Source organism: Pseudophryne corroboree, chromosome 12 (assembly GCF_028390025.1).
Source record: "Pseudophryne corroboree isolate aPseCor3 chromosome 12, aPseCor3.hap2, whole genome shotgun sequence".
Taxonomy (NCBI): Eukaryota; Metazoa; Chordata; class Amphibia; order Anura; family Myobatrachidae; genus Pseudophryne; species Pseudophryne corroboree.
In genome coordinates, this window is record NC_086455.1 from 26,494,536 (window position 1) to 26,522,410 (window position 27,875).

Consider the following 27,875-nt stretch of genomic DNA (forward strand, 5'->3'; position numbering starts at 1 on the left):
CCTTAGCATGTTTATCTTTACACTCACTAGTGGAAATATGTACATCTCTTTTTAGTAGATATGAAGAAAGACATTCAATAACTGCCACCAATGAGTAATAATACACTAAGAACTAATCTTCTCCCTCACTAGAGGTGGACAGAATGGTGGACATTTATGGAAATTGTTTTATAGAATACTACAACATAACAGAGCTAGAACTGTCACCATTTATATATATGAAGGCCCCTTTGTCCTGTACAAGTGAGAAGCATTGCCAACAAAAAGTCCTAAGATGCTCTCTCCCATATGCCACCACTTTAGGGCACTACTGTGGCCTCGGGGGGGGGGGCAGCTTATTTTGCTTCTCAGACTAAGGACAGAATGCAGTTATGGGAAAATGCAGACAAAACTCTGAAAAAGAGGTCTGACCACATTTCCCATATGTACAAAGCTCCGTAAAGTGAATCTTTCCAGAGCTTGTATCAGACAGGCAACGCCATCTATAGGTGGCGTTACCTAATAGAAGCCTATGCGCTACTTTGTGCATTGTTTCTTGAGAGGGATGCAGTGCCGTTGGCTGTGTAGAAGGACTCAGGGATCATAAACCCAGGAGTCGTTATATAGGGTGTCATTCCGAGTTGATCGTAGCTGTGCTAAATTTACCACAGCTACGATCATCTTCCCTGACATGCGGGGCGCTCCTCCCCCTTTTTCATTGTGGGCTGTGCCAAATAAAGATCAAATCCTTGCATACATGTTTCTTAGCATAAACAAGAGGCTGTCCAATCCCATTACCTGCTCATTCCTTCACATGTGAGGCTTTGAGGGATGTTATTTCCACAAAAGTTAAATTATTCAGGACTACTAGGCATGGTAAAGATGTAAGTGCTGACTGCGTGACAGCCCCAATGGTGTTATCCATGTTAACAGGTAGGATGCATGCTCTACGAGGTCCTGAAGACCTTCCTCCTTTCATCCATAGCCTGTACTTTCCAAAACATTTTTCTCCTTAGGTGGGGTATTGTTGAGGGAAGTCTGTATCCCTTTGAACCTCCAAAGAGTGAAGCTTGGTCTGCTGTCCAAAAATCCATCCATCCTACAGGTCATACATCACTGGGTTACCTTCTTAGCGGTCTCCTACACACTGAGCCTCAAGTGTCCACTGACATCTTGTTTATTGTAACCTATGATTAGAGGTGAAATAGTGTCTGGTGACACCCACCCACCTACACACACACACACACACACACACACACACGCACACACGCACACACGCACACACATTACCAACACCCCAGCAGCACCCAGACTTTCCTCTTCCAATGAATCCCCTCCTCCCTCATTCACCGATGACATACCAGAAGCACTGAGCCAACCATCCTTCAGGCACAACCCTCGTCATTCACTAGTGCCAACATCCAAATAGCACCCACCCTCATACAATACTAATACCTCTGCAGAAACCAACCCACCCCCCTCCCCCATACACTACAACACTCAGACACTCTGCCCCCCACACACTAACACAAGCAGACGCCTCCCCTCAGACACTACAACAACCAGGCACACCACTTTCATACACTACAACACCCAGACATCCTGCCTCCTTAACCCTCACTCACTGACTACTGCTGAACAGGGTTCTGGCCTTCTGGCTGCAGTTTGTTGCTCTATGTTCACACTTTCCCACCTCCGGAGTAGAAGGAGCAGATCCTGCTTTGTGTGTAGAGAGTTGGGGACAGGAGGAGCCGATAGAAGAGGTAGGGTGAGGTATGGACTTCATCATGTGTACCCGCCTCTTAGATGCCTGCTGCACTGTATGCAGATTCTCTCTGGACTCCAAATCCAGAGAAGGGCTCCCTGCTCTGGAATTCATTTGGCAGAAACAGGCAGGGCACAATGGAGGAGTTTGGAGGACCTGGGTGCCATGATCAGGCCAGGTGCCTGGAGGTGACCACCTCCATTGTCTCTGGTAGTTCCTCCGCCATTTTTTCCCATACCTCAAATGTCTTAAATCATTTTAAGAAGATTTTGGAATGTTGAGTGCTTGATCAAGGGAGTATATTTATGTTGTCATTTTGATTAATGAGTAAAATCTATTTTAATTGTATTTGTTCCAATAGTGTTTTTTTTTGTCTTATAGCACTTAATTTTCAGATTTACTAACACATTACACAAGTTTTTTTCTTCAAAATGCAGCAATGAGACTTTTTTCAACTATTCCCCCAGCAGCTGATTTGATCTTTGCAGCATGATGTAGCCAAGGTTTGAAGAATATTTTCATTACAGTTCTATCCAATATGAGAAATATTTGGATGTCATGGTTAGCCTGGCTGAAACTCAATTAAAAACAAAATAATAGTTTTTTAGTTTTTTATTATTTTATACTTTCAAATGAATACGGAGAGAAAAGATGAATTAGAATGTTGCATGCCTTCCAAAGTGGACCATAATGAGGGCTGTGCATAAAACTGGTGCCTCAATCCAGTGTGCAAGACAGAGGGGTCAGTAGGTATGATGCTTGGCATTCTGCTGCCCAGGACAAGGACTCCCCCTCCCCCCAGTAGATAGTAGTCACCCTTTGCTTACTTGAATACAAGTGCTAACAAGGGGGGGGGTCATTCCGAGTTGTTCGCTCGTTATTATTTTTAGCTACGGAGCGAATTAGTCGCAAACTGCGCATGCGCAATGTTAGCAGTGCGCCTGTGCCAAGTAAATTTGCACAAAAGTTTGGTATTTTACTCACGGCCTAACAAGGTTTTTTCATCGTTCTGCTGATCGTAGTGTGATTGACATGAAGTGGGTGTTTCTGGGTGGAAACTGGCCGTTTTATGGGAGTGTGCGGAAAAACGCAGGCGTTTCAGGGAAAAACGCGGGAGTGTCTGGAGAAACTGGGGAGTGTCTGGGCGAACGCTGGGTGTGTTTGTGACGTCAAACCAGGAACGAAACTGACTGAACTGATTGCAGTGTAGGAGTAAGTCTGGAGCTACTCAGAAACTGCTAAGAAATTTCTATTCACAATTCTGCTAATCTTTCGTTCGCAATTCTGCTATGCTAAGATTCACTCCCAGAGGGCGGCGGCTTAGCGTGTGCAATGCTGCTAGAAGCAGCTAACGAGCGAACAACTCGGAATGAAGGCCAATGTAAAGACTAAAGTGTTTGTTGGATGAGAGTTAACTTATTACATTAAAGAGCCAGTTTGTGCTGTATTTCGTTTGTGGTTCTGGGGTTTCATAACTTTAAATGGAACATGGAGTCTCCACTGTCTCAAAACTCGAAGGTAAGTATTGCTGACTAGATTACAAGTCCTCACCTACCACATAGCATTGCAGTGACCACCATATAATAAAAAGAACATCACAGTAGCCACAATGTGAGAGGTGCGGCTGCTGTGCGTGTGGTGGTGCCTGCTGCCGTGCAGGTGTAGACTCGGTACTCACCAGGCGCCGCTCGCTCTCACCTTCAGGTACCGGAACCCTCAACGGACCTGGAAATCTTCACTCGGATCCGGACACGGCGATTCCCTCTCGGAGCTGACCGACGACCTAGCTGAGGAGAGAAGGGTTTACATCAAAGGGGTATCGACCCTTCTTCCGGTGGAACAGGGGATACCCCAGGGGTGGCTGCGACCTTCACCGGCTGGGTGAATGGTCATCACCGGCACAAAGCCTCAGCTACCCAGCTTTCACACACTCGCGCTTTCGCACGTAGTGTGATGAAAGGGATTCTCACGTCCGTGAGCAATCCTAACTCCGGCGCTCGGGGACAAACAAGGGACAGACGTACACGGATGCTACTCACCGTCACGAGTCTTGCACTCCGATCTTCTCCACTTACAGGTCCCTGTAAGGAGGCAAAGAGAAACAGCCGTGCAGGGCCTAACTCTGACCTAGTGTCACACCCTATACTATCTACAACAGCGGAGCCCTCAAACTAGCTCTGTGGGTGTGGTGCAACACAACTATGCACAACTTACACAACACATACACTTTGCCCTGCACGGTAACAACATATAACACACTATCGGAGTTACAACATAAAACGGTGCTGTCCCTTTATCTACCCGACCCAGAACACCCAGTAGTGGGGACCGCACAGCTCACCCACCTACCGTACTCTCAGGGTGGCCTGAGCCTAGCGCCCAGTACCACCTTTACTCACCTCAGGGAAACGCTGCTTCGCTGGGCCTAGCGCCCCCTAACTGCCCACAGGCCGGAGGCCTGACTTTGCCCACGGGCCTAGCGCCCGCCTAACTTGCCGCCCGTTGGGTGACCTGGGCCTTGTGCCCAGGGTCACCTTTCATATCCCTAATTGGCCACAAATCCACTAGGGCCTAGCGCCCTCTAGTGTCCCCACAGGCCTAGTGCCTGAACGTGCCCCTCGGGCCTAATGCCCGCCTAACTGTGCCCACAGGCCGGTGGCCTGACTATCCTCATGGGCCTAGTGCCCAACATGTGCCCCCCAGGCCTAGTGCCTGCCTATCTGGTGCCGCAGAGGTTGGGTGGCTTGGGCCTAATGCCCAAACCACCTAATCAGAATAATGACCCCCAATCTCCTAACCGCGCCACAGGCCTAGTGCCTGACTTGTGCCCTCGGGCCTAATGCCCGTCCCTGGTGGTCTAGGGAGGAAAAGGGGAGGGGGGAAGGATGCCTCACTGAGGCCTTACCTAACCCGGGGGCCTCCGGTGCCCTCTTCGGCCGCTGGCCCGTCCTGGCCAGCGGCGCCGCCGTCGCATCGCCGCGTCCAGCCGCCGCTGGACATCTTCTTTCCCAGGGCTGGAGTCTTCAGGCCTCTTCAGCGGCCACCGGAGCTCCTCTCCCTGCGGCCGTCGTCGTCTTCCTCCACGCAGTCCTTGTTTCCTGTCCGGCTCCTCTTCCTTCTTCGCGCTCTTCTGCGCGCGCGCTGTCCTCTTCGGCTCCCGCCCGCGACGTCTTCTCCTCTTCCCGCTCCTCAGCGCCGTCGTCCTCCGCTCTGGCTCCCGCCCGGCGTCTGACGTCAGACGCCGGGGGCGGGGCCTATGACGCGGCGAGCGCCGATTGGCTCGCCGCGTCTCTCTCCTATTGGCTGCCGCTCCGGGAGCCGCGATTGGCTCCCGGAGGGCGCCAACATTCAAACCCTCCAGCCTGGGGTCCGGTGCAGGGAAAAGGGTAATCCCTGCACCGGACACCCGCCGCCGCCACGCACCCAGCGCTGGGGACAGACAAGCTGCCCCAGCGCTGTCCCCAACTAGGGACAACACAGATGTGCCCACAGGGCACATCCTTACAACAATATAATGCAAAGAGCATCACAGTTTCCGCCATGCAATACAAAAAACAAACAGTTGACCATTATAAAATAGAGATCATCAGTGACTGCCAAAGAGCATTAGTGACTGCCATAAAATGTAGAGAGAATCAGTGACTGCCATATAATATAGAGAGCTATAATACTCCTTGCAATATCATTCCCTCATCAATAATAAACCCTTCCTCAAAAAAAACATCAACTATTACAAAATCATTGTAACAACCCCATTTAATATTGTTGACCCCTTTATAATCATTGCCTCCATAATCTCAATTATTAATTAGTCCCCCAATATCAAATAATTCTATTCATGTACATTAAGCCTCTAATTACCTCCTTCAGTGGCATTAAAAAAATGTCATCTTAATTAACCCTAATAAAGCATTAACTCCTAATTCCTAATATTACTGTCATAAACTATACCCAATCCCTAAAGTTTAGCAATCACTTGGTGGATATTTCATGTGTTCCTCCTCTTGCAGAACGAATATAGGCCCTCATTCCGAGTTGATCGCTTGCTGCCGATTTTCGCAGCACAGCAATCAGGTAAAAAAACGGCAAAACTGCACATGCGTACGGGCTGCAGTAAGCACGCGCGAAGTACTGTCACACAAAACTATGCAGTTTTACACATGGTCAAGCGACGCTTTTCTGTCGCTCTGTTGATCGGTGAGTGATTGACAGGAAGTGGGTGTTTCTGGGTGGTAACTGCCCGTTTTCTGGGAGTGTGCTAAAAAACGCAGGCGTGACAGGTAAAAATGCAGGCATGTCTGGGGAAACGGGGGAGTGGCTGGCCGAACGCAGGGCGTGTTTGTGACGTCAAAGCAGGAACTAAACTGAGCGAGGTGATCGCAAGCTAGGAGTAGGTTTGGAGCTGCTCAGAACCTGCATGAAAATTTTTACGAGCAGTTCTGCTAACCTTTCGGTCGCACTTCTGCTAAGCTAAGGTACACTCCCAGAGGGCGGCGGCCTAGCGTGTGCACTGCTGCTAAAAGCAGCTAGCGAGCGATCAACTTGGAATGAGGGCCATAGAAAGTTGCTGTTTGACAATCAACCATATAAATTGGGCTGAAATACTAGATTTATACTACGTTATATGCAGTAGCGGATCTTGCCACGGGCAAGCAGGACTTTTGCCCGGGGCGCCGCCTTCCGGAGGGCGCAGGGTGCCGCACCAGGGCAAGATCCGCTGCTGCTGTGTGCCCCCCGCTGCCCGCCTGCTGCCGCTGGCCGCTGCCGCTGTGAAGGGAAACTAGACGCGTACGCGTCTAGTTTCCCTTCGTGGAGAGGTCCTTTACTGTGCGGTGCGCGATGATGTCATCGCGCACCGCACATCATTTCAGTCTGTACAGGGGGCGTAAATGACCACGCCCCCTGCACGAAGCCACGCCCCCTATTGCCGCCCGGGGCGCTCAGAGCACCAGAACCGGCCCTGGTTATATGATCTACAGTAACTAAGCAGACTAATAGTGGTGAAAAAATACCCATTAGGAGAACTGCCATCAGTTAAACAACGAGCAGGATAGAAATACAAATATCTGCACTTTAAAGTAACATGCACAGATACTGTACCTAATGAAACAACATTGTTATAATCCAGTGCACAGACCTACTTTGTTACAATCCTGTACACACTATAATGAGATCCGCAGACCGAGTGGCCGATTTGGTAAACTATACACACTGGCCAGACATCTCAACTGGGCAGGCATTTAAATTTGCCCCATCGAGTTGCGATGTAATTTGTCCTTATTCAGTATGCATCGCATCTGGGGTGTGATCGCATACTCCTGGATATCGGCCAGAGCATGCACGCAGGGCCCGCGCTGTGTGTGCGCAGGCAGATGCGATCGTATCTCAGCAATGCGAGCACCTCTGCCTGATTGACAGGTAGAGGCGTTGGCGGGGCGGACGGCAACACGGTGTTGAGGGGGTGTGGCGTTTGGAATGGCCCGTTTTCTAGGTGGCCGCGTACCGTCATACACAGCCACTGTGAAGCAAAACATGGCCGCGCTGCTTCTGCCTTGCTGTGGAGGCAGGGGCTACCCTTCTTTTGCGGGGACAGAGATGCAATCGCAATTGAATTGCGATAGCATCGCTGGCAGCCGTAACATGCTAGGTGGCCTTGCCCTGTGTTAGGCGCTCCCCAGCATGCGATCGCAAGCAGTTGCAGTTTTGCTAATTTAGCAAAACTGCAACTGAAGCTGAATAGGGTCGACTGTCGGTGATTTCTGTGGGTGCACAACGGGTAAGTCAGCTGGCTGCCTGTCAACAGATGCAGGTGCACCAACATATCTGCAAGATATATTGGCATCAGGTGTGCTGTAGGGTGAATGCAATCTATCTGTCAATGACGTCGCTCACAGACACAGACAGATGCACTATGCAATATGTCATTTGTTCACTGAACGACCTATTGTATAGTGTGCACCCATCCTAAGAGGCCTATCTATTAACAATATTTTTACTATTTTTCACACACTTTTCACATTATTTTAGTATCACTCCAATGTATTAAAGGGCATTTGGAGCAGTTTTCATGAAAAACTGCTCCAAACTCTTTAATTGTAATTTTTTGTAGTAACCCACATCGCATTCCCCATACTTATAGGCCCTCATTCCGAGTTGATCGGTCGCAAGGCGAATTTAGCAGAGTTACACACGCTAAGCCGCCGCCTACTGGGAGTGAATCTTAGCTTCTTAAAATTGCGACCGATGTATGCGCAATATTGCGTTTACTAACTACTTAGCAGTTTCAGAGTAGCTCCAGACTTACTCTGCCTGTGCGATCATTTCAGTGCTTGTCGTTCCTGGTTGACGTCACAAACACACCCAGCGTTCGCCCAGGCACTCCCACCGTTTCTCCGGCCACTCCTGCGTTTTTTCCGGAAACGGTAGCGTTTTCAGCCACACGCCCCTGAAACGCCGTGTTTCCGCCCAGTAACACCCATTTCCTGTCAATCACATTACGATCGCCGGAGCGAAGAAAAAGCCGTGAGTAAAAATACTATCTTCATAGTAAAGTTACTTGGCGCAGTCGCAGTGCGAACATTGCGCATGCGTACTAAGCGGATTTTCACTGCGATGCGATGAAAAATACCGAGCGAACAACTCGGAATGAGGGCCATAATGCGATATCGCCGAATGTACTAAAAAAAAAAAATGTAAAAAAACCACTGCCGTGTGCCCTGTGATAATTTCGCCAGCTCAGGCTGGCAAAATCACAGGGCAGCACTGCGATATGCAGTCTTTGCACAGCTTTCTCTGCCCCCTGGCAGGGAGAGCTGTGCAGGCTGATCACTGAGAGCTCTGCAGGCTGATCACTGCTCTAAGCAAAACAAAAAAAGAAGAAGTAAAAAAACAAAAAAACATACTTACCTGTCCAGGGAGCTGGTGATCGATGCTCTGATGCGGTCTGCCGGGCGCCGGGTCCTCCATGTGCTGCGCTGTGGCCACAGGTGCAGTAAAGTGACGCTGCAAAATGGCAGATCACTTTACAGCACCGGGGGTCACAGCAACGCATAGGATCCGGAGCCCGTCGGCCCTGCAGGAGCAGTGATGACCGGCTCCCAGGACTGGTGAGTATATTTACCGTGCATGGGGGGGGGTCCGCGGCGCGCAGGGGGGTAGTCGCGACAGGGGGAGTGTCAACCCAGTGGTAGACGTAGCGGCGATGTCAGTGGTGTCGGCGCATGCGCAGCAGGACATAGGGGTATTTTGTGGGAAAAATACCCCGATAATGCTGCAGAGTGTCATTGCAGGGACAGAGCTTGAGAGCAAGCTCTGTTCCTGCATGCGATAATTGATATATACCTGCGATGTAATAAATTATCACAGTGCAAATATGGGTGATTTTATAACCTGTCATCCGCATCCTTGGACGCGGATGGTGATAAATAGGCCCCATTGTCTGAATTGTTTTAAGCTCTATATAGTCAACGGCTTGGAATTGTGTATAAGTAGTATCAAACAAGGACTGGCCTAACCTAAATGATACCTCATGCCTCTATTTTATATTAATTGAAACATTCATAAAAAAAAAATTAGCACGTATCTAACATACATGTGTATGAAATCAAGTTTCCAATAGAGATGAGCGGAAATTTCTTACTATTATCTATGATGGTAAATGTTTTAAGCTATTTTGACTGTATCCTAATTGATATCATTCTTAAATCACCTAAATAAATGTAAATATTTAAAAAAAAAAAGTGCATTACACCAAAACAATTCTTTCTTCTGCACCCGTTAGCTTAGGAGGTGCCAGGCACCCATCCTTCTGCTTCCGGCACTTGTAGGACGTCACGGGACCAGGCACGGCTTACAAGGGGTATATTCAATTAATGTTGGATCCTTTTCGACATGCATTTGTCGGAAAGGATCCGACATAGGTTATTCAATAGAACAGCTCCCTGTCGGATTTGGCCGTTCTAGACATGTCAATTGACATTGTCGGAAATAGGACCAAAACCTGTCGGATTTGGCCCCGTTTCCGACAGCAGCATACGGATCAGCGGCTATTCCGGATTTCCCGACTGTCAGAAAAAATGAGACTGGATTGAATAGGTCGGAACCCCTTTTGACCTATTCCAGTCGGAAACTGCAGTCTTTCCGACAAGACGTCAGTTTCAGACTCTAATTGAATATACCCCTAAATATGCAAATAAAATAAATAAAAAGAGTAGTATATATATATATATATATTAGTAATGTGGGTTTTTAATCCCTCCTAACCTCCTACCCCCTTTTTCCTTAAGGTGCATACACATGGTGAGATCTATGCGATTTCCCTTTAACTCCCCCAGAGCTCCGATAGCACAGATAGTACAAATTTTGACTATCTGTACTTTCGATTTTGGCTATGTACGATTTTAACTAAGTGCCAATTATGACTATACTTTGTACTGTATAGTACACTAGATAGTCAAGATTGACTTGCCTGCACAGTCTATCTAGCCTTGCGATATCGACCACGCGGGAGTGCGCATCGGGATCGAATCGGTATCGCAAGCTGCCTAACACCTTGTGATTTACACTAACTTTCCTTGCGATTTTGACTATATAGTCAAAATCGCAAGGATATATCTCACCATGGGCCAAATGTAATAGAGTGAAGGGCCCCATATACTAGACCGATAATGCCCGATTTCAGCCCAATTCGGGCATTCGGACCGATATATTGGGTAAAATCGGGCATTTTTGGTGTGCTTTTCCCCCGATCCGAACTGATGCGCATTCCCGCGTACATCAGATCGGATCCCCCTAGATTTGACATATCACGAGTGCTGCACTCTTTATATGTCGGATCCCGCAGTAAATGGATGGGAAAGTAAAAGATATATCGTATGCAAAAAAAAAAACTGCATACGATATATCTAATACTATCCTGCCAATGAGGAGGCTGCCGGGAGGTTGGAGGAAATCTTATATGACATGACGGACCGTCATGTCGTATAAGTGTATGGGGCACTTGAGAGTTTCAAAAAGTGAGAGATTTGGTATGGTTTTGCAGTTTTTTTTTAAAGTGGCAATCATTCACACAGCAAGATTAACCTGGTTTTGCAGTGTAAAGGATTGCCACTTTAATAAAAAAACTGAAAAACATTACCAAATCTCTCACTTTCTGAAACACTCACTGTATTACATTTGGCCCCATGTGTACACACCTTTAGTGTTTTGTCTTCTAGATTGTCATAAGATCCCTCTCCTGTCTGCAAGAAGGATAAAGCAGATTAAGCCATACTTACCTACTTTGCTGCCTCCTCCTCCGGGAGGAGGCAGCGTTGTAGGTGCATAGGGGCGTGGTCGGCAGCAGGACGGGCGGTTCGGGGGCGTGGCCGGCAGCAGGATGGGCAGTTTGGGGGCGTGGCCGGCAGCAGGATGGGCGGTCTGGGGGCGTTGCATCAGGATCGCGTCATCGTGACTCCACCCCCCGCTGTGCTGTGCCGAGAAACGAGGCGCTGCATAGCGGGGGGCGGAGCTACGATGACACGATTCAGCGCGAATCGCGTCATCGGACCCCCTCGGGCCGCCCACTTGGTCTCTGCTGCGGGCGGCCGAGGGGGAAAGCGGGAGGCTTGCCCACCTTTTCCGGGGGGCCGGGAGGGTCACCCGATTTTCGGGAGCCTCCCGGCCATTCCGGGAGGGTAGGCAAGTATGGATTAAGCTATCTGAGGATGGTGTAAACCAGAGTGACCAACATACAAAAAGTTTTGGCACATAGGAGTCAGGCAGCCGTCCCTATTGATAATAATGGGGACTGCGATCTGCAGAGATAGCTAGCCTCTCCTGCATTAGGCTGTTGTTGCACAGCAGCAATACATCGATGCCTCCAAGCTGCAGGCTATTACATTTCTACCAATGTTTGGAGTTAATGTTTTTCATCGAAGTCCTAATCACTATTAGAAGTTGCTGTTGTTATTATTGTATAAGTTCTACTTTCACCTTTATCTGCATTGTACACAACCCAGGCCAGATGCTACATTGAGCTGTGAGGATAGATAGATAGATAGATAGATAGATAGATAGATAGATAGATAGATAGATAGATAGATAGATAGGTGGTGCGGCAGGTAAGTTCAGCTGAGTGGGCGGCAGTCAATGATTTACAAGGTGCCAAAATGAAAATATACCTTTGCCCTTCCCAACCTAAAAACATTGTGGTGCCATTGTATATACATACAGTATATAAATTAGATATTAAAACGTTTACTAAATCTGCTAAGGTATGGAGCTCTTAGGCAGTAGGGCCCACTGCGGATTTCCCTGTACCCCTGTAGGCCAGTCCAACCTCTACCCTCACCCATGTTCAACCAACCGTTCTCTCCTGTCTCACAGAGCAGGGTGTCTGTCCCCTCCCTTTGCAGGACAGACCTGTGGATGCCTCTGTGAACTCTGTTCCTTCTTCCGTCTACCACTTGTTATTAGACAGGCTCAGTGCTTCTATTGCAATTCATACAGTGTAGATATGTTTTCAGACTGCTGCGGGCACCATGGTGCCATCTCTGGCCTGTACTTAAGCAATCACCACATACCGCACCTAGATTGGCAAGATGAGTTAATATGTTCTGACCTTTGGACTGTAGAAAACCCTGTTGTGTTATAGGCAGCTGTTGTGCTTAAAGCCATCCTCACTTGACAGACAAGAAGAAAAAGACATTCCAGATAGAAAAATAAAGGTACGCTATTCAGGTCATGAGAAAACGGGCATATTGTACGTTAGAGGCAGGATGCTGTTTCAGAAAAGCAATTGTGCATATTTATGGAAGATAGAAAAGCGTTCGTTCATAAGGGTGCATTGTTTTCCTCTAACCTGACTTATCTTGCAGGGAAGTCATGAAGAGAAAATCTATAGGCGGTGAATGTACAAATCATATTGGAAATAACCCAGGATCTAAAAGGGACACTCACTTTTGTGCAGTTTGCAGTGACTATGCTTCTGGATACCACTACGGAGTCTGGTCTTGTGAGGGCTGCAAAGCTTTTTTCAAGAGGAGCATCCAAGGTTTGTTCATTTCTGCTTTGTATTCATATAAGCTTCAATGCTTCAAATGAATTAGGATATTGCATCCTGCTGAGCCAAGTGCTCTGCAGTAATATTATTCAGATTATGAATGCCACCTAGCAGTGATCGGTGCACGGCAACTGTCTTCTGTGCTTAACAACTTCATTTGAGTTAAAAGCAGTAAGAAAGCCAGATTAATATTTTGATTCATGCAATAGGATGTGCTCCTTGCTTAAACGTTTCATCTGCTCTTGTGAAGTACTGTCCATGTGATTAAGGGGACTATAAATAAAGTTTGTTTTAATGCTTAATTACTGAACTTTACATGATCCCTTTAGAATCCTTAGAAATGTGTATAAAGTGGTATATTTATGAATTGGGACAAACTAATAGTTCAGGTTTTAAGGATATCCATACTTATGCACAGATGGTTTAGTCAAACTGACTGAGGTACTAATTACTGTAAGTCACCCGTGCTTAAGCATGCATATTAGTAAAACCATTTCAAAGACCCAGGACTGTCTTAACATCAGTGTAGGCCCTTGGGCAAAGCAATGCGCTGGGGCCCTAACCATTCTCCAGTGGTAAGGGTGAGGGGTGCTATTAGTGGCACCTGTGATGTCCCGTGGGCGGTAGGGGGTGTTCTATCTTCCACTCAGCATGTAGGATCTGGAGCAGTAATTTATGCTAATTACTCCTTTACTGCACAGATGGTGGGAGATGGAGCAGGATGGATAACACTGAACTGTAGAAGGGGGCATTGGACTGAAAGAAGGGGCCCCGGCACATGACTTCCAGAGTGGTAGGGGGTGTTTAATATGCAGGGGACCGGTGGATAGTGGAGTGGGCTTAATATTCATCATTTTCCAGTGGGAGGGCAGCTTGCTTGACTGCAGATATCCCCTACTACAGAAAAACAAATTCCTAGCTTTCAATTGGATAAAAAAACTAGAGAATCCCACCTTTCAGGAGGTGCTGGGAACTTGGGGATCAGAGTTCAGGAGCCAGAGCAATCCACCGACAAATATATAAAGCTGCATACCAGGCGTGTGGAGCTGGAGCAGGGACAAGCTGCTGGAAGGCTGATATCTCCGGTTCCGGGCATAGTAGAGACAAGTTGCCAATGTCCACCGAAAGGGGAAAGTCTCAGCTTTTGTAGTATACCCTCAGGAAAGCTCTGAGTCAGACAGAACCCAAGATATCTGTCTGGGAAGAGCAATTAACAGGCTTGGATGGAGATCACTGCTTTGAAGTCTGATATCTCCGGTTCCCCAGGGACGATTTTCAAAAATCTGGTACCCCTGGAAAAAGGGGACCTTCAGCTATCAGCCTAGGGCCCTAATACCCCTGGGGCCCTTGAGTGAACACACTCAATAAAAAGCCAGTGATTTCAGAGGGTTCTCTTGTACCCAGGATAGGACTGGGGTAAATCCGTGCTGATAGTGATGACAGCTGTTCTCCCATGCAGAGTTATAGGATGGAGCAGCCGCAGAGTTGTAGCTGTGAATACAGGCATAAATCTATGGGATGCATTCAGCACCCGGGCAGTCAGGATGCCGGGGGTCATTCAGGAAACTAGCGCCGGTACACCAACAGCCGACATTCCAAAGGTGAGTATCTTGGTATGGGATAGGGTTAGGGCTAGGCACTAGGGGGAGGTTAGGGTTAGGTACTAGTGGAGTGGTTAGCTGTAGCCACCACCCCCGAAGGGTTAGCCAGAGCCGCTACCCCTGGAGGGTTAGGGTAGGGGACAGGGGAGGGGTAGAATACTTACTCCAACCGGTGTCGGGATACCACTGTTGGTCATGTGACCGCCGGCATCCCGACTACTGGGATAACATACCCTAACCCAGTCTATAGCTATTTTCAAGCATTTAGATGTCGCCACTTTGCACAGAATTCTGAATTCGGCCCCTCGCTGCCTGCTTCCTGTACAGAAGATGTCCACACACAGATTGCCCCTAAGTGAGTAACCAGATATCCACATAAACACCTTGGACAGGAGGCAATGTACACAATTGGAGAAACTACACCTGCCATAGAAATGGTGCAAGTTTCGATGGTGCAACGATGATGGTGTGTTTTATACTCTGCAACCAATGGTGTGTTTTGGACTCTGCGAACGATGATGGCGTGTTTTGGACTCTACTAGAAAAATCTACTTCACCAGCAATAATGTATACTTTCAGTTTTTCACAAACATCTGACTGCACAGCTGTACCAATGTAATTTTGCCTTTATACATTTGAAAGTCCTGTCTGAATTACCATTGCTTAGTTGCCTAGTCTCACAATCTCTCATTTCTAACAAAGTCTATTATAAAATTCAGTTTCTGCAATCTTACAATCTTCACGGTTACTTCGCATGAAACTATATTGTTGCCGTTGAATGTACACAAATACCAACTCCGTACTTTCACCTGCATCCCTGCAATTCTACTGCTCTGCATATCTCATACAGTCTACACTACTATTTCCAATTTTCCACCCTCTATATACTTTATCCAGACTATGTACAGGTATTCTTCAACTCCCACGATCACTTATTATCTGCCTAATCCTTTATTTTGCCCCATTCCCACCTCAATCCTTCCCCCCATAGTTCTCCTCCTCTCCCCCCTCCTCCGTCTCCTGTCCACCCCTCTGCTTCTCTTCCTCTCCTGTTAACCCACTTTCATTCATCTTTGCCCCACTATGGGCCTAGTAACCCACCACTAAGCCCTGCTCCCGCCCTCATTTCCCTGTCACCCTCACCTCTACCCACATCACACTCCATCCCTGCCAAGCCAGAAGCCCACATCACCACTGCACCCTCTTCATGCCTGCCATCCAAATTAATCTCACCTCAATGCTACAGCAACACTGATAATCTCATTCACATCTGTCCCACAAAGTCTTCCCCTCTCTCCAGTTCCCTCTGGAATGCCCGATCTGTCTGTAACAAACTGGTCCTCACCCATGACCTTTTCAATGCCAACTCCCTGAACCTCCTTGCCATTACAGAAACATCAAATTTACCCTCTGATACTACTTCTCCTGCTGCTCTTTCCACTGGGGCCCTCACATGCACACGCACCCCTCCGGCCCGGAGGTCACCTTGGTGGGGGTTCGGGGTCCTTCTATCCTCTAGGTGCTCCTACTTACTCATACACCCAGAACCATCCCTTACATTCTCTACATTTGAGGTCCATGATATACGCCTCTTTCAACCTGTTCACATTTGAGTAGCTCACACTATAACATGGTAGCAGGGGCGTCAGAACGTTTTTTGGCTGGGGGGGGGGGGGGGGGGGGCAAGATAAAATCTTTATTTGGCACCACTAGCTTCTGTCCATTATAGATGGGTCACTTGCACCTGTAAGGACCACTGTGGAGCAGCTGGGAGTGAGTGGCCCCTTGTACACAATACACCTAGTAGAGCCCCTTATACACATTATGCCAGGTAGAGCCCATTATACATATTACGTCAGATATAGCACATTAGCTATTTATAAATCGCATAACTATAGATATGAACACTGGGGGGGTGGAGACAGAAGTGGGAGAGAGAGAGGGGGGAAGAAAGGAGAGAGAGAAAAGAGTGAGAGAGAGGAGGGAGGGGGAGAGAGAAAGGAAAGAGAGAAAGGAGGGAGAGAGAAAGGAGAAAGAGAGAGAGAGAGAGAGAGAGAGAGAGAGAGAGAGAGAGAGGAGAGCGAAAGGAGAGAGAAAGAAAGGAGGCAGAGAGAGAAAGGAGAGAGAGAGAGAGAGAGAGAGAGAGAGAGTGAGAGAGAGAGAAAGGGTGTCAGGGAAATAAAGGCGGAGAGAGAGAGAGAGAAAGGAAGGAGAGAGAGAAAGAAGAGAGAGAGGGAGAAAGGAGAGAGAGCGAGAGAAAGGAGAGGGAGGGAGGGAGAGAGAGAAGGGATAGAGAGAGAGAGAGAGAGAGAGAGAGGAGAGAAGAGAGAGAGAAAGGAGGAGAGGGCAGGATGTGCTAACCTCCGCCGCCGTGTTAATTGCCGTTTTCACTGCAATCTGAGTCACCGCTTCGCTGACCACTGCTACCCCTTTGCTCCCCATCTGCTTTCGTTCTCTCTCCTCATCACTGCCGCGGCCGTATGCGCCAGGCCGGCGCTGGGCGGACACACGGGGAAGGCAGATTCAGTGCTGCCCGCTGTGCAGAGTAATAGTAGCAGTGCTGGACGCACAGCTGCTATTACAGCGCAGGCAGCGCTGAAGATGCTGGTGGCGGCTGCGCTGGCGTGCGGGTTTGGGGTGATGGATGGCGACTCTCTCCTGTTTTGGAGGGAGCGAACTGCCCCCTTGCTCCCCCCCCCCCCCCCATTCCGACGCCCCTGCATGGTAGTTAAGAGCTGAATGTCTGTAGCGTTATCACCTTCCACTTTATCACTTCACCTCCGGGTAAATAAATCTGCCCCTGTGTGCAGTAGAGCAGTGCTGACCAGGTATTTTGGATAGCACTGGAAGTTGAATTCTGTAGAACAGAGGTGGCCAAACAGTCGATCGCGATCGACTGATCGATTGCGGACATGCGACCAGTCGATTACGATATGCCGCCCATCCACCCGAAGCCGCGCCTCTCCTGCCTGCCGCCCTGCCCCTCAGTCTTGTCTCCGGCAGTGACGGCGGAGTGTATAGCTCAAATCAGGCGCAGGTTCGTTAGCCAATCAGAGCTCGCGGACCGGCGCCTGATTTGAGATATACACACTGCCGTCACCGCCGGAAATCGGACTGAGAGGCAGGGCGGCAGGCAGGAGAAGCGCGCGCTGCGCTCACCACACACAGCACGGTGAACAGTACTATGGGGGCATATCTGGCACTGTGGGCACATGGCTCTGTGGGGGAATATCTGTATCTGGCACTGTGGGGTCATATCTAGCACTGTGGGGGCATATCTGGCACTGTGGGGTCATATCTGGCACTGTGGAGGCATATCTGGCACTGTGGGGTCATATCTGGCACTGTGGGCACATGGCACTGTGGGGGCATATCTGTATCTGGCACTGTGGGGGCATATCTGGCACTGTGGGGTCATATCTGGCACTGTGGGCACATGGCACTGTGGGGGCATATCTGTATCTGGCACTGTGGGGGCATATCTGTATCTGTCACTGTGGGGGCATATCTGGCACTGTGGGCACATGGCACTGTGGGGGCATATCTGTATCTGGCACTGTGGGGGAATATCTGTATCTGGCACTGCGGGGGCATATCTGGCACTGTGGGCACATGGCACTGTGGGGGCATATGTGTATCTGGCACTGTGGGGGAATATTTGTATCTGGCACTGTGGGGGCATATCTGGCACTGTGGGGGTATATCTGGCACTGTGGGGGCATGTGTGTATCTGGCACTGTGGGGGCATATCTGGCACTGTGGGGGTATATCTGGCATTGTGGGGGCATGTGTGTATCTGGCACTGTGGGGGGCATATCTGGCACTGTGGGGGTATGTCTGGCACTGTGGGGGCATATGTGTATCTGGCACTGTGGGGGCATATCTGTATCTGGCACTGTGGGGGAATATTTGTATCTGACACTGTGGGGGAATATTTGTATCTGGCACAGTGGGGGCATATCTGGCACTGTGGGGGTATATCTGGCACTGTGGGGGCATGTGTGTATCTGGCACTGTGGGGGCATATCTGGCACTGTGGGGGTATATCTGGCACTGTGGGGGCATGTGTGTATCTGGCACTGTGGGGGCATATCTGGCACTGTGGGGGTATATCTGGCACTGTGGGGGCATGTGTGTATCTGGCACTGTGGGGGCATATGTGTTTGAGGTTTTTACCTGTGGGGGCCAATGTGTTATTTTGTGAAAGACAGTCATTACACTCTGTGCAGCACGGCTACGTCCCTTTTTTCGTTATACCACGCCCATTTTTTTGTTATACCACGCCCCCTTTCCTATTATGCCACGCCCCTATTAGTAGATCACAAAAGCTTTTAGCTTTCAAAGTAGATCACCGACTCCAAAAGTCTGGCCACCCCTGCTGTAGAGCAATACAGAGCAGGTATTCTGGAAAAGCACTGGAAGATCTGTACACTGTGGACACGCGGAGATCAGGAGTCCAAGTAATAGATCCAGCTGGATGATAAGCTGGCCAGAGGTACAGGAAAGTGCCACAGAGATTCTGACACAATGATCTGGCACAGAAAGCACTGTGAAGCAGGTTTAAATCAGACAGTCAAGGGAGCAGCCCAGAGCTGCTGGGTCATGTAATTATAATACACAGACTGCAGGATCACAGGACACCATATGGGACCTGACTGGCTGGAACTGTGCGGAGTAGCACCACTAGAGAGAGCACCGCCACTGGTGGGTCAGTGGTACTGCAGAGGATAATGACATGCTCTGATAGATGCCTGTCCCAATTTAGTGTAAGTAGTGAAGGGTCCGCTAATGTGATCCGTTCACCTCTCCTTCAGGAGCTGTGCACAGTACTGCGCACTCATGGTCTGCTGACCACACATGTGCGAGTGGAGAGTGCCTGGGCGAGCTCGGGGAGGACAGAAACTTCCGCTCGAGCAGAACTCTTATGATCTGTAGCCTGTAGGCATCTGGAGATAGCGTTAGGTACCAGGGCCAAGCCCCTGAATGCGTTGTATATATCTGTCTGTCCCCCTTCCTCCCTCACTACTAATTGTTCATATTGCTTATATCAGTACTTGCACTTGCCCCAGTCTGATGCCAGCTGCAAGAGATCCGTCTGACACTGGCTTTCCCTCCACGTACAGTTTGCATGACTGGGAATCCATCCCTCCCACCTCTTTGTGAGGACTTTGTTTTGTTCTACTTTTGTTAGTGGCAGAAAGAATAGCTGATTCGCTGACTGGTGAAGGTGAGGCATGATTCCATCATGTACGGTACTGCCAGGGTCGGACTGGCCCACAGGGGTACCAGGGAAACCTCCGGTAGGCCCCACTGCCTGAGGGCCCACTCCTTCCTCTAGGGATCAGGTTCCAGACTGTGCACTTGTATTATACATGGTAGATATGTTGCATTACACTGCACTAAACTATTGTGTATTTCAAGCCTTTGTGGATGCTGGCCACACCCCCTTTGTAAGCTGGCCACACCCCTAAGTATGGGCCCCTATCACTGCATTCCCCCGGTGGGCCCTTCATGACCAAGTCCGACACTGGGTACTGCCCAGCCTCAGGGAAGCTGCTGTCCAATACAGGGGCGTCTCTAGAGAGGAGGAGACCTGTGTGCAGACTCCGTGTGTGGGCCCCCTCCTCTCCCGTAGCCGTCTTAGCGCTGTAGACTCTGGCACTGTGCCAGAGTCTCTAGTGGTCAGTGCGCTAGCAGCGGCGGTGTCGGCTACGGAAGAGGCGGGGGCCTACACACGGTCAGCGATGGACTCCGGAAAGGAAAGTAAAGGAGAAATGGGTGCAGTGTGTGCGGTGTAGGCCCCCGCTGGACTCAGGGGCCCGTGTGCACCGCACCCATTATAGAAATGCCAATGGTCCAATACCATTCAGCTAATATGGTAATGCTGCAAGAGATATCTGTAGGAAAAGATGGCTCCTGCCAGAATGTGCGAACCGCATGCTGGGGCAGTTGCAGCCCTCGGCCATCTGCGTAAGCCGAAGCCGACTCAGACAAGCCGTCAGAACTCCTCTTCAGAGTCCAGGAAATCTGTATTCAGTGGGGCAGATCCTGGGCTCGGCACGCCTACATAACACTGCTGACATGCCCCAGTTTTGTAGACCGGTCTCCGTGTACCCCCATCCTCCCCAAACTCTGTTGCATGTCAGTCATGCTGAGGTTAAGGCGGGACTGTGAGCGGTCACGCAGGACTCGTTCTGCACATGCGCAGTTCCCCCACCATTGGGTTAGTAAACTGCCGAGTTCACGTACTAACCTGACTAAGGGGGACATGTAATAAGCAGTGATAAAAGTGGAGAAGTGAGCCAGTGGAGAAGTTGCCCATGGCAACCAATCAGCAATGATGTAACATTTATAATTTGCATACTATAAAAGTATACAGAGCAGCTGATTGGTTGCCATGGGCAGCTTCTCCACTGGCTCACTTCTCCACTCTTATCACTGCTTAGTACATGTCCCACTAAGGGGTCTATTCATGAAGAAGTGAAACGTGTGGAGAAGTGAGCCAGTGGAGAAGTTGCCCATGGCGACCAATCAGCATTGAAGTAACATTTATAATTTGCATACTATACAATTGTACGCAGCAGCTGATTGGTTGCCATGGGCAACTTCTCCACAGGCTCACTTCTCTTCTCTTTTCACTGCTTCATGAATAGACCCCTAAGGCCCATAGATACTTTGAACTTGCCGGGAATTGGCACAGCCTGTCTGGGAATGATAGTTTGTGGGAGGGTTGAACACCAATGATTGAATTGTATGCATACTTTATGGCTGTCTTGTTTGTTATCCGCCGACAAACTAACATTAATTTCTCTTACGTCCTAGAGGATACTGGGAATCCATTTAGCACCATGGGGTGTAGACGGGTCCACTAGGAGTCTTGTGCACTTTTAGAATTTGATAGTGTGCGCTGGCTCCTCCCTTTATGTTGAATTATTTATACTGTGGATGCGCCATTGTGGGACATTTTTTCACTGAACTATATATATTTATTGGAGATAAGGATAAAAGGCTCCATTTTGTCTTTCACAGGCTGCAATTGCAGAGGTGTTTGTGCAGCTTTCAAATAATTTGCTTTGTTATATTGCTATTTCCTTTACACTAGTTTCAGTCATACTTGCCTACCTGACCCTCTCCATGAGGGAGAAAATGCTCTGTTCCTGGACTTTCCTGGTAATGTATGATTGCCATCACCTGTGGTGAGCTAGTTAATTGATAAGAAAGGTGTTTCACCACAGGTGATGTCAATCATACATTACCAGGAAAGTCCAGGAACAGAGCATTTTCTCCCTCATGGAGAGGGTCAGGTTGGCAAGTATGGTTTCAGTAGAACGCATATATGAATGGTTATTGTTATATTTGCACCATGCTATTAAAGAAGTCTTAGTTAATCCATGTAAAATGGTTTAATGACTACACCACATGTAAACTGACATTACAAAATTGATTTCGACATACTGAAAAGTGACATATTGAAAAGTGTTGTTAGCTATTTAGCTTTATACTGTAGCTTGCAAGAGTGTCAATGAAATTGTTTATACTGTTTCTTACATTACAGGGCACAATGATTACATTTGTCCAGCCACAAACCAGTGCACTATAGACAAAAACAGACGCAAGAGCTGCCAAGCGTGCCGGCTGCGCAAGTGTTTTGAAGTGGGGATGATGAAATGTGGTAAGAACACCCGCCTTTCCTGTGCCCCTTTATCTTTCCCCTACATACCCAAATACTGTACGATCATTTCTAAAAAGGAAAATACACATATACAGGGGCATGCTGCTGTTATGGGGATGATTCTGCAAATTATAAAAGTTCTGTAAGAAACCGCTTGTGCTAATGTAATAATGCTGATTGTCAGAATGCCATACCTACAGTATAATATGGGGCCCAGGATAATTGATGTAATTCACCAACATTTGGAGAGAGAGTTTATCTGCAACAAAAAAAAAAAAAAAAATGATTATCGTATTGTGCAACTGTGTCTAATACAGAATTTGCATGATGCCTTTATGGTACAAAATACGTCCCACGGAACGTAGCGGCCATTTTGTTGCAGAAAAAACCCAACCTCTAACTGGACTGAACTTTAAATACAGTGCAGGGTCCTTTACTGGGGCCAAATCTCAGCTGCTATATTAACGTAGGCTTATTTCTATACAGATGTGTCCTTATTTACAGTAGCTCTGCTGAAATCATGATTAAGACCCCTCTATCTTGGGCCACGCATGGTGAATGGCTACAGTGGCACACCATGTAATAGGCCATACACTCCAAACTGCAATACACAGCACAACCACTGGGTGGTCATAGAGCACCGCTCTGCTCAGTCTGTGGGTTCGTTACTGGCAAACATTGTCAAATTTGTGGAGCCGAAGTTAAATCTTCCGCGGCCTGTTCTGCCTATACAGTTGGACGAATGGAGCATTTTAAATAAATGAGAAAAATTTATGTATTTTTCAATTTTTGCATTATTGTTTTTTTTGTGGGATCCTCTTAATGTGCAAGTTCTTTACTTTTCAGAATATATACTTTTTTCATTAAGAGATAATACATTGAGAATATCGCAAATTTTGTTCACTCGCGAGCACTTGACTAGGACTGAATGGGAGTGCTCTGATTGGTCAGGGTTCCCCTGCTCTGACCAGTTAGTAAGCTGACAGTACTGTCTGGCTTCCTATGGGATAGAACGGTGGCGTATGACATAATTTCCCCCCAAAAAACTACTTCAGGACCTTTGGAATTGGTAAATGGTTAATAAAAGATGGCTGAAAGTTATGTGTGTATGTGTATTTATTAAAGTGCTTTTTATTAAACTGCTGTGTCTTTATTTTCATTTTTCCTTGGCGAACTACAGGTCCCGGCTGGCCTTGGCATCAGGGCATGCTGGCACATGTGGTTTTCCAAGTGCAAGTGCAAGTATATTTGGCAACAGGGGCATGTTGGAACTTGTAGTGCGGCGTGCTCAATCAATGAGAGAATTTTACTATACACGACCAATTATAACTAGCTATAACCAATGAGATGTGTGTGTAGCTCCACCCTGACCAATGAGAACAGCTATCTCACACAACCAATGAGGAGTGTTGGCAGAATCAATTATAAGCCATTTTATAGTATTTTCAACACGAGAGCCGCATGATTTGTCTGTGAGGAAATCATTGTTACGGTGACGTAGATGGACCCTTACGTTCCACCCACCCATCCCTAATCAATTCAAGTCGAAGAGATATTGGGAGGCCAGGCTTCACCACCACAGGGATCTTGGCATTTTGCACACCATCAGTCAGCTCCAGTGGAGGTGGGGTGATCTGAGGAGGAGGCAGCCGGCGCTCCTCCAACATCTTAGGAGGACAAAAAGAAGATGTAAGTGTGTTGTTACTGTACAAAATGTGTACAGTGTATGTAATGTATTATATTAATATGTACAATATAACGCATATACCGTACTGTAAGTACACGCTATACTACCCTAGAGCAGTTATATTATTTGCCGCATGCAATATAACGTATGTACTCTATGTATTATAAATATATTATATATACTGTATATATCTTCCTGAACCACCGGCAACGCGGACCCTATTACAGTTACCCCCATGTCTCAGGGCATGTTGGGCTTTATAAGGGAAAGTTAAGGGGGTCTCCCAGTTAATCATGATACAAATTCTATGATGATAGTTTAATTGTGGGGCTTATTCAATTTATTAACTTAAACTAATGTTATGCTATTAAGGTTAGCAGGGTACCTTAGTAACCCTCATGCTGTACCTCTAATATTGCTATAGGACATTGTATATGGAGGTGCAAAAAAAAAAAAAGTATACTACACTAATTTTCCAATACCCACTCTTAAGGTAGGTACACACCTATAAAATGATCGGGCTGATAACCCGATATCCGCTGATCTGTCCAGTAATTGTGCAGGTGCGTAAGCAGGAGCAATGACCAACAAATGGCCTAAAGCGCTCCTGCAGGCGATCGGATTGGGAGGTCGCAGCTTAAAATGTAAAGTGCTTCCTTAACCATTGCAGAATGCACACAGAGCGAAACACTGATCGGATCATCGCTCCAAGGATCATAGTGTTTATTGATAAGCCACATAGATAATTCTAGATAGATAATTCTTCCACCACATAGATAATTCTAGAAAAAGGCGTATTCTGGGAAAATGTTGCATCCATAGTAAAACGACGATCCACACTAAGGGCCTTTTTCAGAGCTGTTAGCAAACCAAAAAAGTAAGCAAGTGGGCATAACCACGTGCACTGCAGGGGGGACAGATGTAACATGTGCAGAGAGAGTTAGATTTGGGTGGGGTGTGTTCAAACTGAAATCTAAACTGCAGTGTAAAAATTAAGCAGCCCGTATTTACCCTGCACAGAAACAATATAACCCACTCAAATTTAACTCTCTCTGCACATGTTACATCTGCCCCACTATTGTGCTTTTTTGGTTTGAAATCTGAATAACCCCCTAAATTCACACAAACACACCTGGATATTGCAGGATCCACACAAATTTCCCACAAAACTACAGTAGTTGGATCAACAGTAAATGCACAAACACAACATGATCGATCCACAGAGGAAACGTTACTCTTTCAACGATTATTTTGTAATCTAGTATGGATCCAGTTTTTGTATTGATGGAGCATTGATACAGCATTTACACTACTGCTGTATTAAGTGTTATTTTTGCTTTTCACAGCCCAACGACGTGAGCGAACCCAGACCCAACAAGCCGAGCATGAGAAGGAGGATGATGATGAGGAAGGTAATAATTGGTACCACATAATTGTTGTGTCTTCATTGTGATTTTATATTGAACTGTATATACTGTAACATTGATTTCACATTAGAGGGGAGATATATTAAGCCTTAGAGATAGATAATGTGGAGTAGTTGCCCAGGGCAACTCATCACCTTCTGTTATTTCAGAGACTGCTAGATAAATGACAGAAGCTATTTAATTGGTTGATTTGGGCAACTTCTCCGCTGTCTCACTCCAAGGCTTGATACATCTCCCCCTACTAGGCCATTAAAGGTCTATAATGTTATAGAGTTTACTGTAAATATACAACAACAATTGGCCCTGGGACAGCCCTGTGTTTAGGAGCTTACTATTAAAAGTAACCCGTGATATGCAAAGCAGGTTCTCATTAAAACAGAAAGCATTGCATGGGTCTTACAATGTTACACCACTTCTCGTTTGTTTATGATCTTTTTATTAATGTTGTAAACAATATACTGTACTGTATTGATAAATACAAAATATTTAAAGTGTTTATTATACTATAGGTGGGTACACATTAGGCGACGTGCTCTTTGAGCGATGTCGCCTAGTGTTTCCCCTCCTGGGCCGGGGCGGTCGGCGGCCGGGCATACTCACTGGTGGTCATTCCGAGTTGATCGCTAGCTGCATTCATTCGCTCTGCAGCGATGAGGCAAAAAAACGGCACTTCTGCGCATGCGTATGCAGCGCAATGCGCACGCATGACGTACTATTACAACGAACGTTGTAGTTTCACACAAGGTCTAGCGAAGCTTTTCAGTCGCACTGCTGGCCGCAGAGTGATTGACAGGAAGTGGGCGTTTTGGGGTGTCAACCGACCGTTTTCAGGGAGTGTTCGAAAAAACGCAGGCGTGCTAGGAAAAACGCAGGTGTGGCTGGGCGAACGCAGGGCGTGTTTGTGACGTCATAAGCTAAAATACACTCCCAGTGGAGGCGGCATAGCGTTTGCACGGCTGCTACAAACTGCTAGCGAACGAACAACTCGGAATGACCACCACCGAGCGAAAGAACGACCATAACGCTCGGTGATGTCACGCCGCGCCCGGGCCGTGCAGGCAGCTCTTGGACAACAGTCCAAATTGAGCTGCCTGCACGGACGACAGTGAGGGTCATTAACGACCCGTGGGACTGCGCATTGACGATTGTCGGCGGCGGCATACATACTTGCAGAGAAAATGAGCAACATCGCTCAGGGAGGGTGAAAATGAGCGACGTCGCTCAGGAAGGGTGAAAATGAGCGACGTCGCTCAGGAAGGGTGAAAATGAGCTACATCGCTCAGAAAGGGTGAAATGAGCTACATCGCTCAGGAAGGGTGAAAATGAGCTATATCGCTCAGGAAGGGTGAAAATGAGCAACGTCGCTCAGGAAGGGTGAAAATGAGCGCCGTCGCTCAGAAAGGGTGAAAATGAGCAACGTCGCTCAGGAAGGGTGAAAATGAGCGCCGTCGCTCAGGAAGGGTGAAAATGAGCTATATCGCTCAGGAAGGGTGAAAATGAGCAACGTCGCTCAGGAAGGGTGAAAATGAGCGCCGTCGCTCAGAAAGGGTGAAAATGAGCGACGTCGCTCAGGAAGGGTGAAAATGAGCGACGTCGCTCAGGAAGGGTGAAAATGAGCGACGTCGCTCAGGAAGGGTGAAAATGAGCGACGTCACTTATTTTCTCGGCAAGTGGGTATGCACCTTAAGATTTTACGTAATCCACAACTATGTATTTCTATTACATCTCTACAGGGATTGGGTGCAGGAAGCCAGTGGCCCCTCTTTTCTTTACATTTGTCCAAAGATCTTTAGGGCATATGTATGTATCAATAATCAGGTTCTAATCTAGACCCAATATTTATAAGTTCTTATTGCTGCTGTTTGCAGCAATAAGAAATTATAGATCGGCAGGATGTATTAAAATACACCCTCAGCAGGGTCAGGGGCACTGAAAGAAGCCCATCCTGCAGTGCGTTAGAAGAAGTGAAGGCTTTCTTTTACTTTTGCTTTATGGGCAGTTCTGCCCAGACTGAAAGAAGACAAGTGCTGGTTGCCCTAATCCAGTGGTCCCCAAACGCGGTCCTCAACAGTCCAGTTTATAGGGATATCCCTGCTTGTTCACAGATGATATAATCAAACTACCTGAGGTAAAAATTAAGTCATCTGAGTCTAAGCATGGAAATCCCTAAAACATGGAGTTTCAGGGTGCCTTGAGGAACGCGTTTGGGAACTGCTGAGCCACAAACCCTACACCCAGAACGGACACCACTGTGTGCTATGCAGCGGGTTTCCCCTGTTTTGGTGATGTATTCTGAAAAATAAGACTGGCGTCATTGGTACATGGTACTGGGGGGCCGGGGGCCCTCTACTTAGAGGAGTGGCCGTCTGCACAGAGGGAGGGTGCACTGCACATGGTCCCTCCCCCCGGACATTGTTATGGGTCTGATTTGGGGATGAAGACCAAAAATAATATCTTGTCTACAGTCCCATGGGGTCTCAGCAGTTTATAGTCATGCAATTCGTTCAGCTTTATCATTTTTATGTATGGATTTATTATTTGTATGGATCCATCTTCTTGCATTTCGTAGAAAACCTTATATTTGCTCTTCACAGATCGAAGATCTGCAGGTCCACAAGCAGAGGCCCCGCAGGTCCAGTTGGCTGAGCAACAGGAAGTGGAAGAAGATAATGATGATGCTCTGTTACACATCACTGATGAGTT

At 47.7% G+C, this 27,875-nt stretch overlaps 1 protein-coding gene across 1 annotated transcript in view; it reads left to right on the forward strand.

The window, feature by feature from the left end:
* Window positions 1-27,875, forward strand: part of ESR2 (estrogen receptor 2) — an 80,361-nt gene that overhangs the window by 29,788 nt on the left and 22,698 nt on the right. Inside the window, exons 3-4 of the mRNA XM_063948671.1 lie at window positions 12,601-12,776; window positions 21,942-22,058. Of these exons, the coding sequence (XP_063804741.1) occupies window positions 12,601-12,776; window positions 21,942-22,058 (293 nt within the window). The remainder of the gene's footprint in view (window positions 1-12,600; window positions 12,777-21,941; window positions 22,059-27,875) is intronic.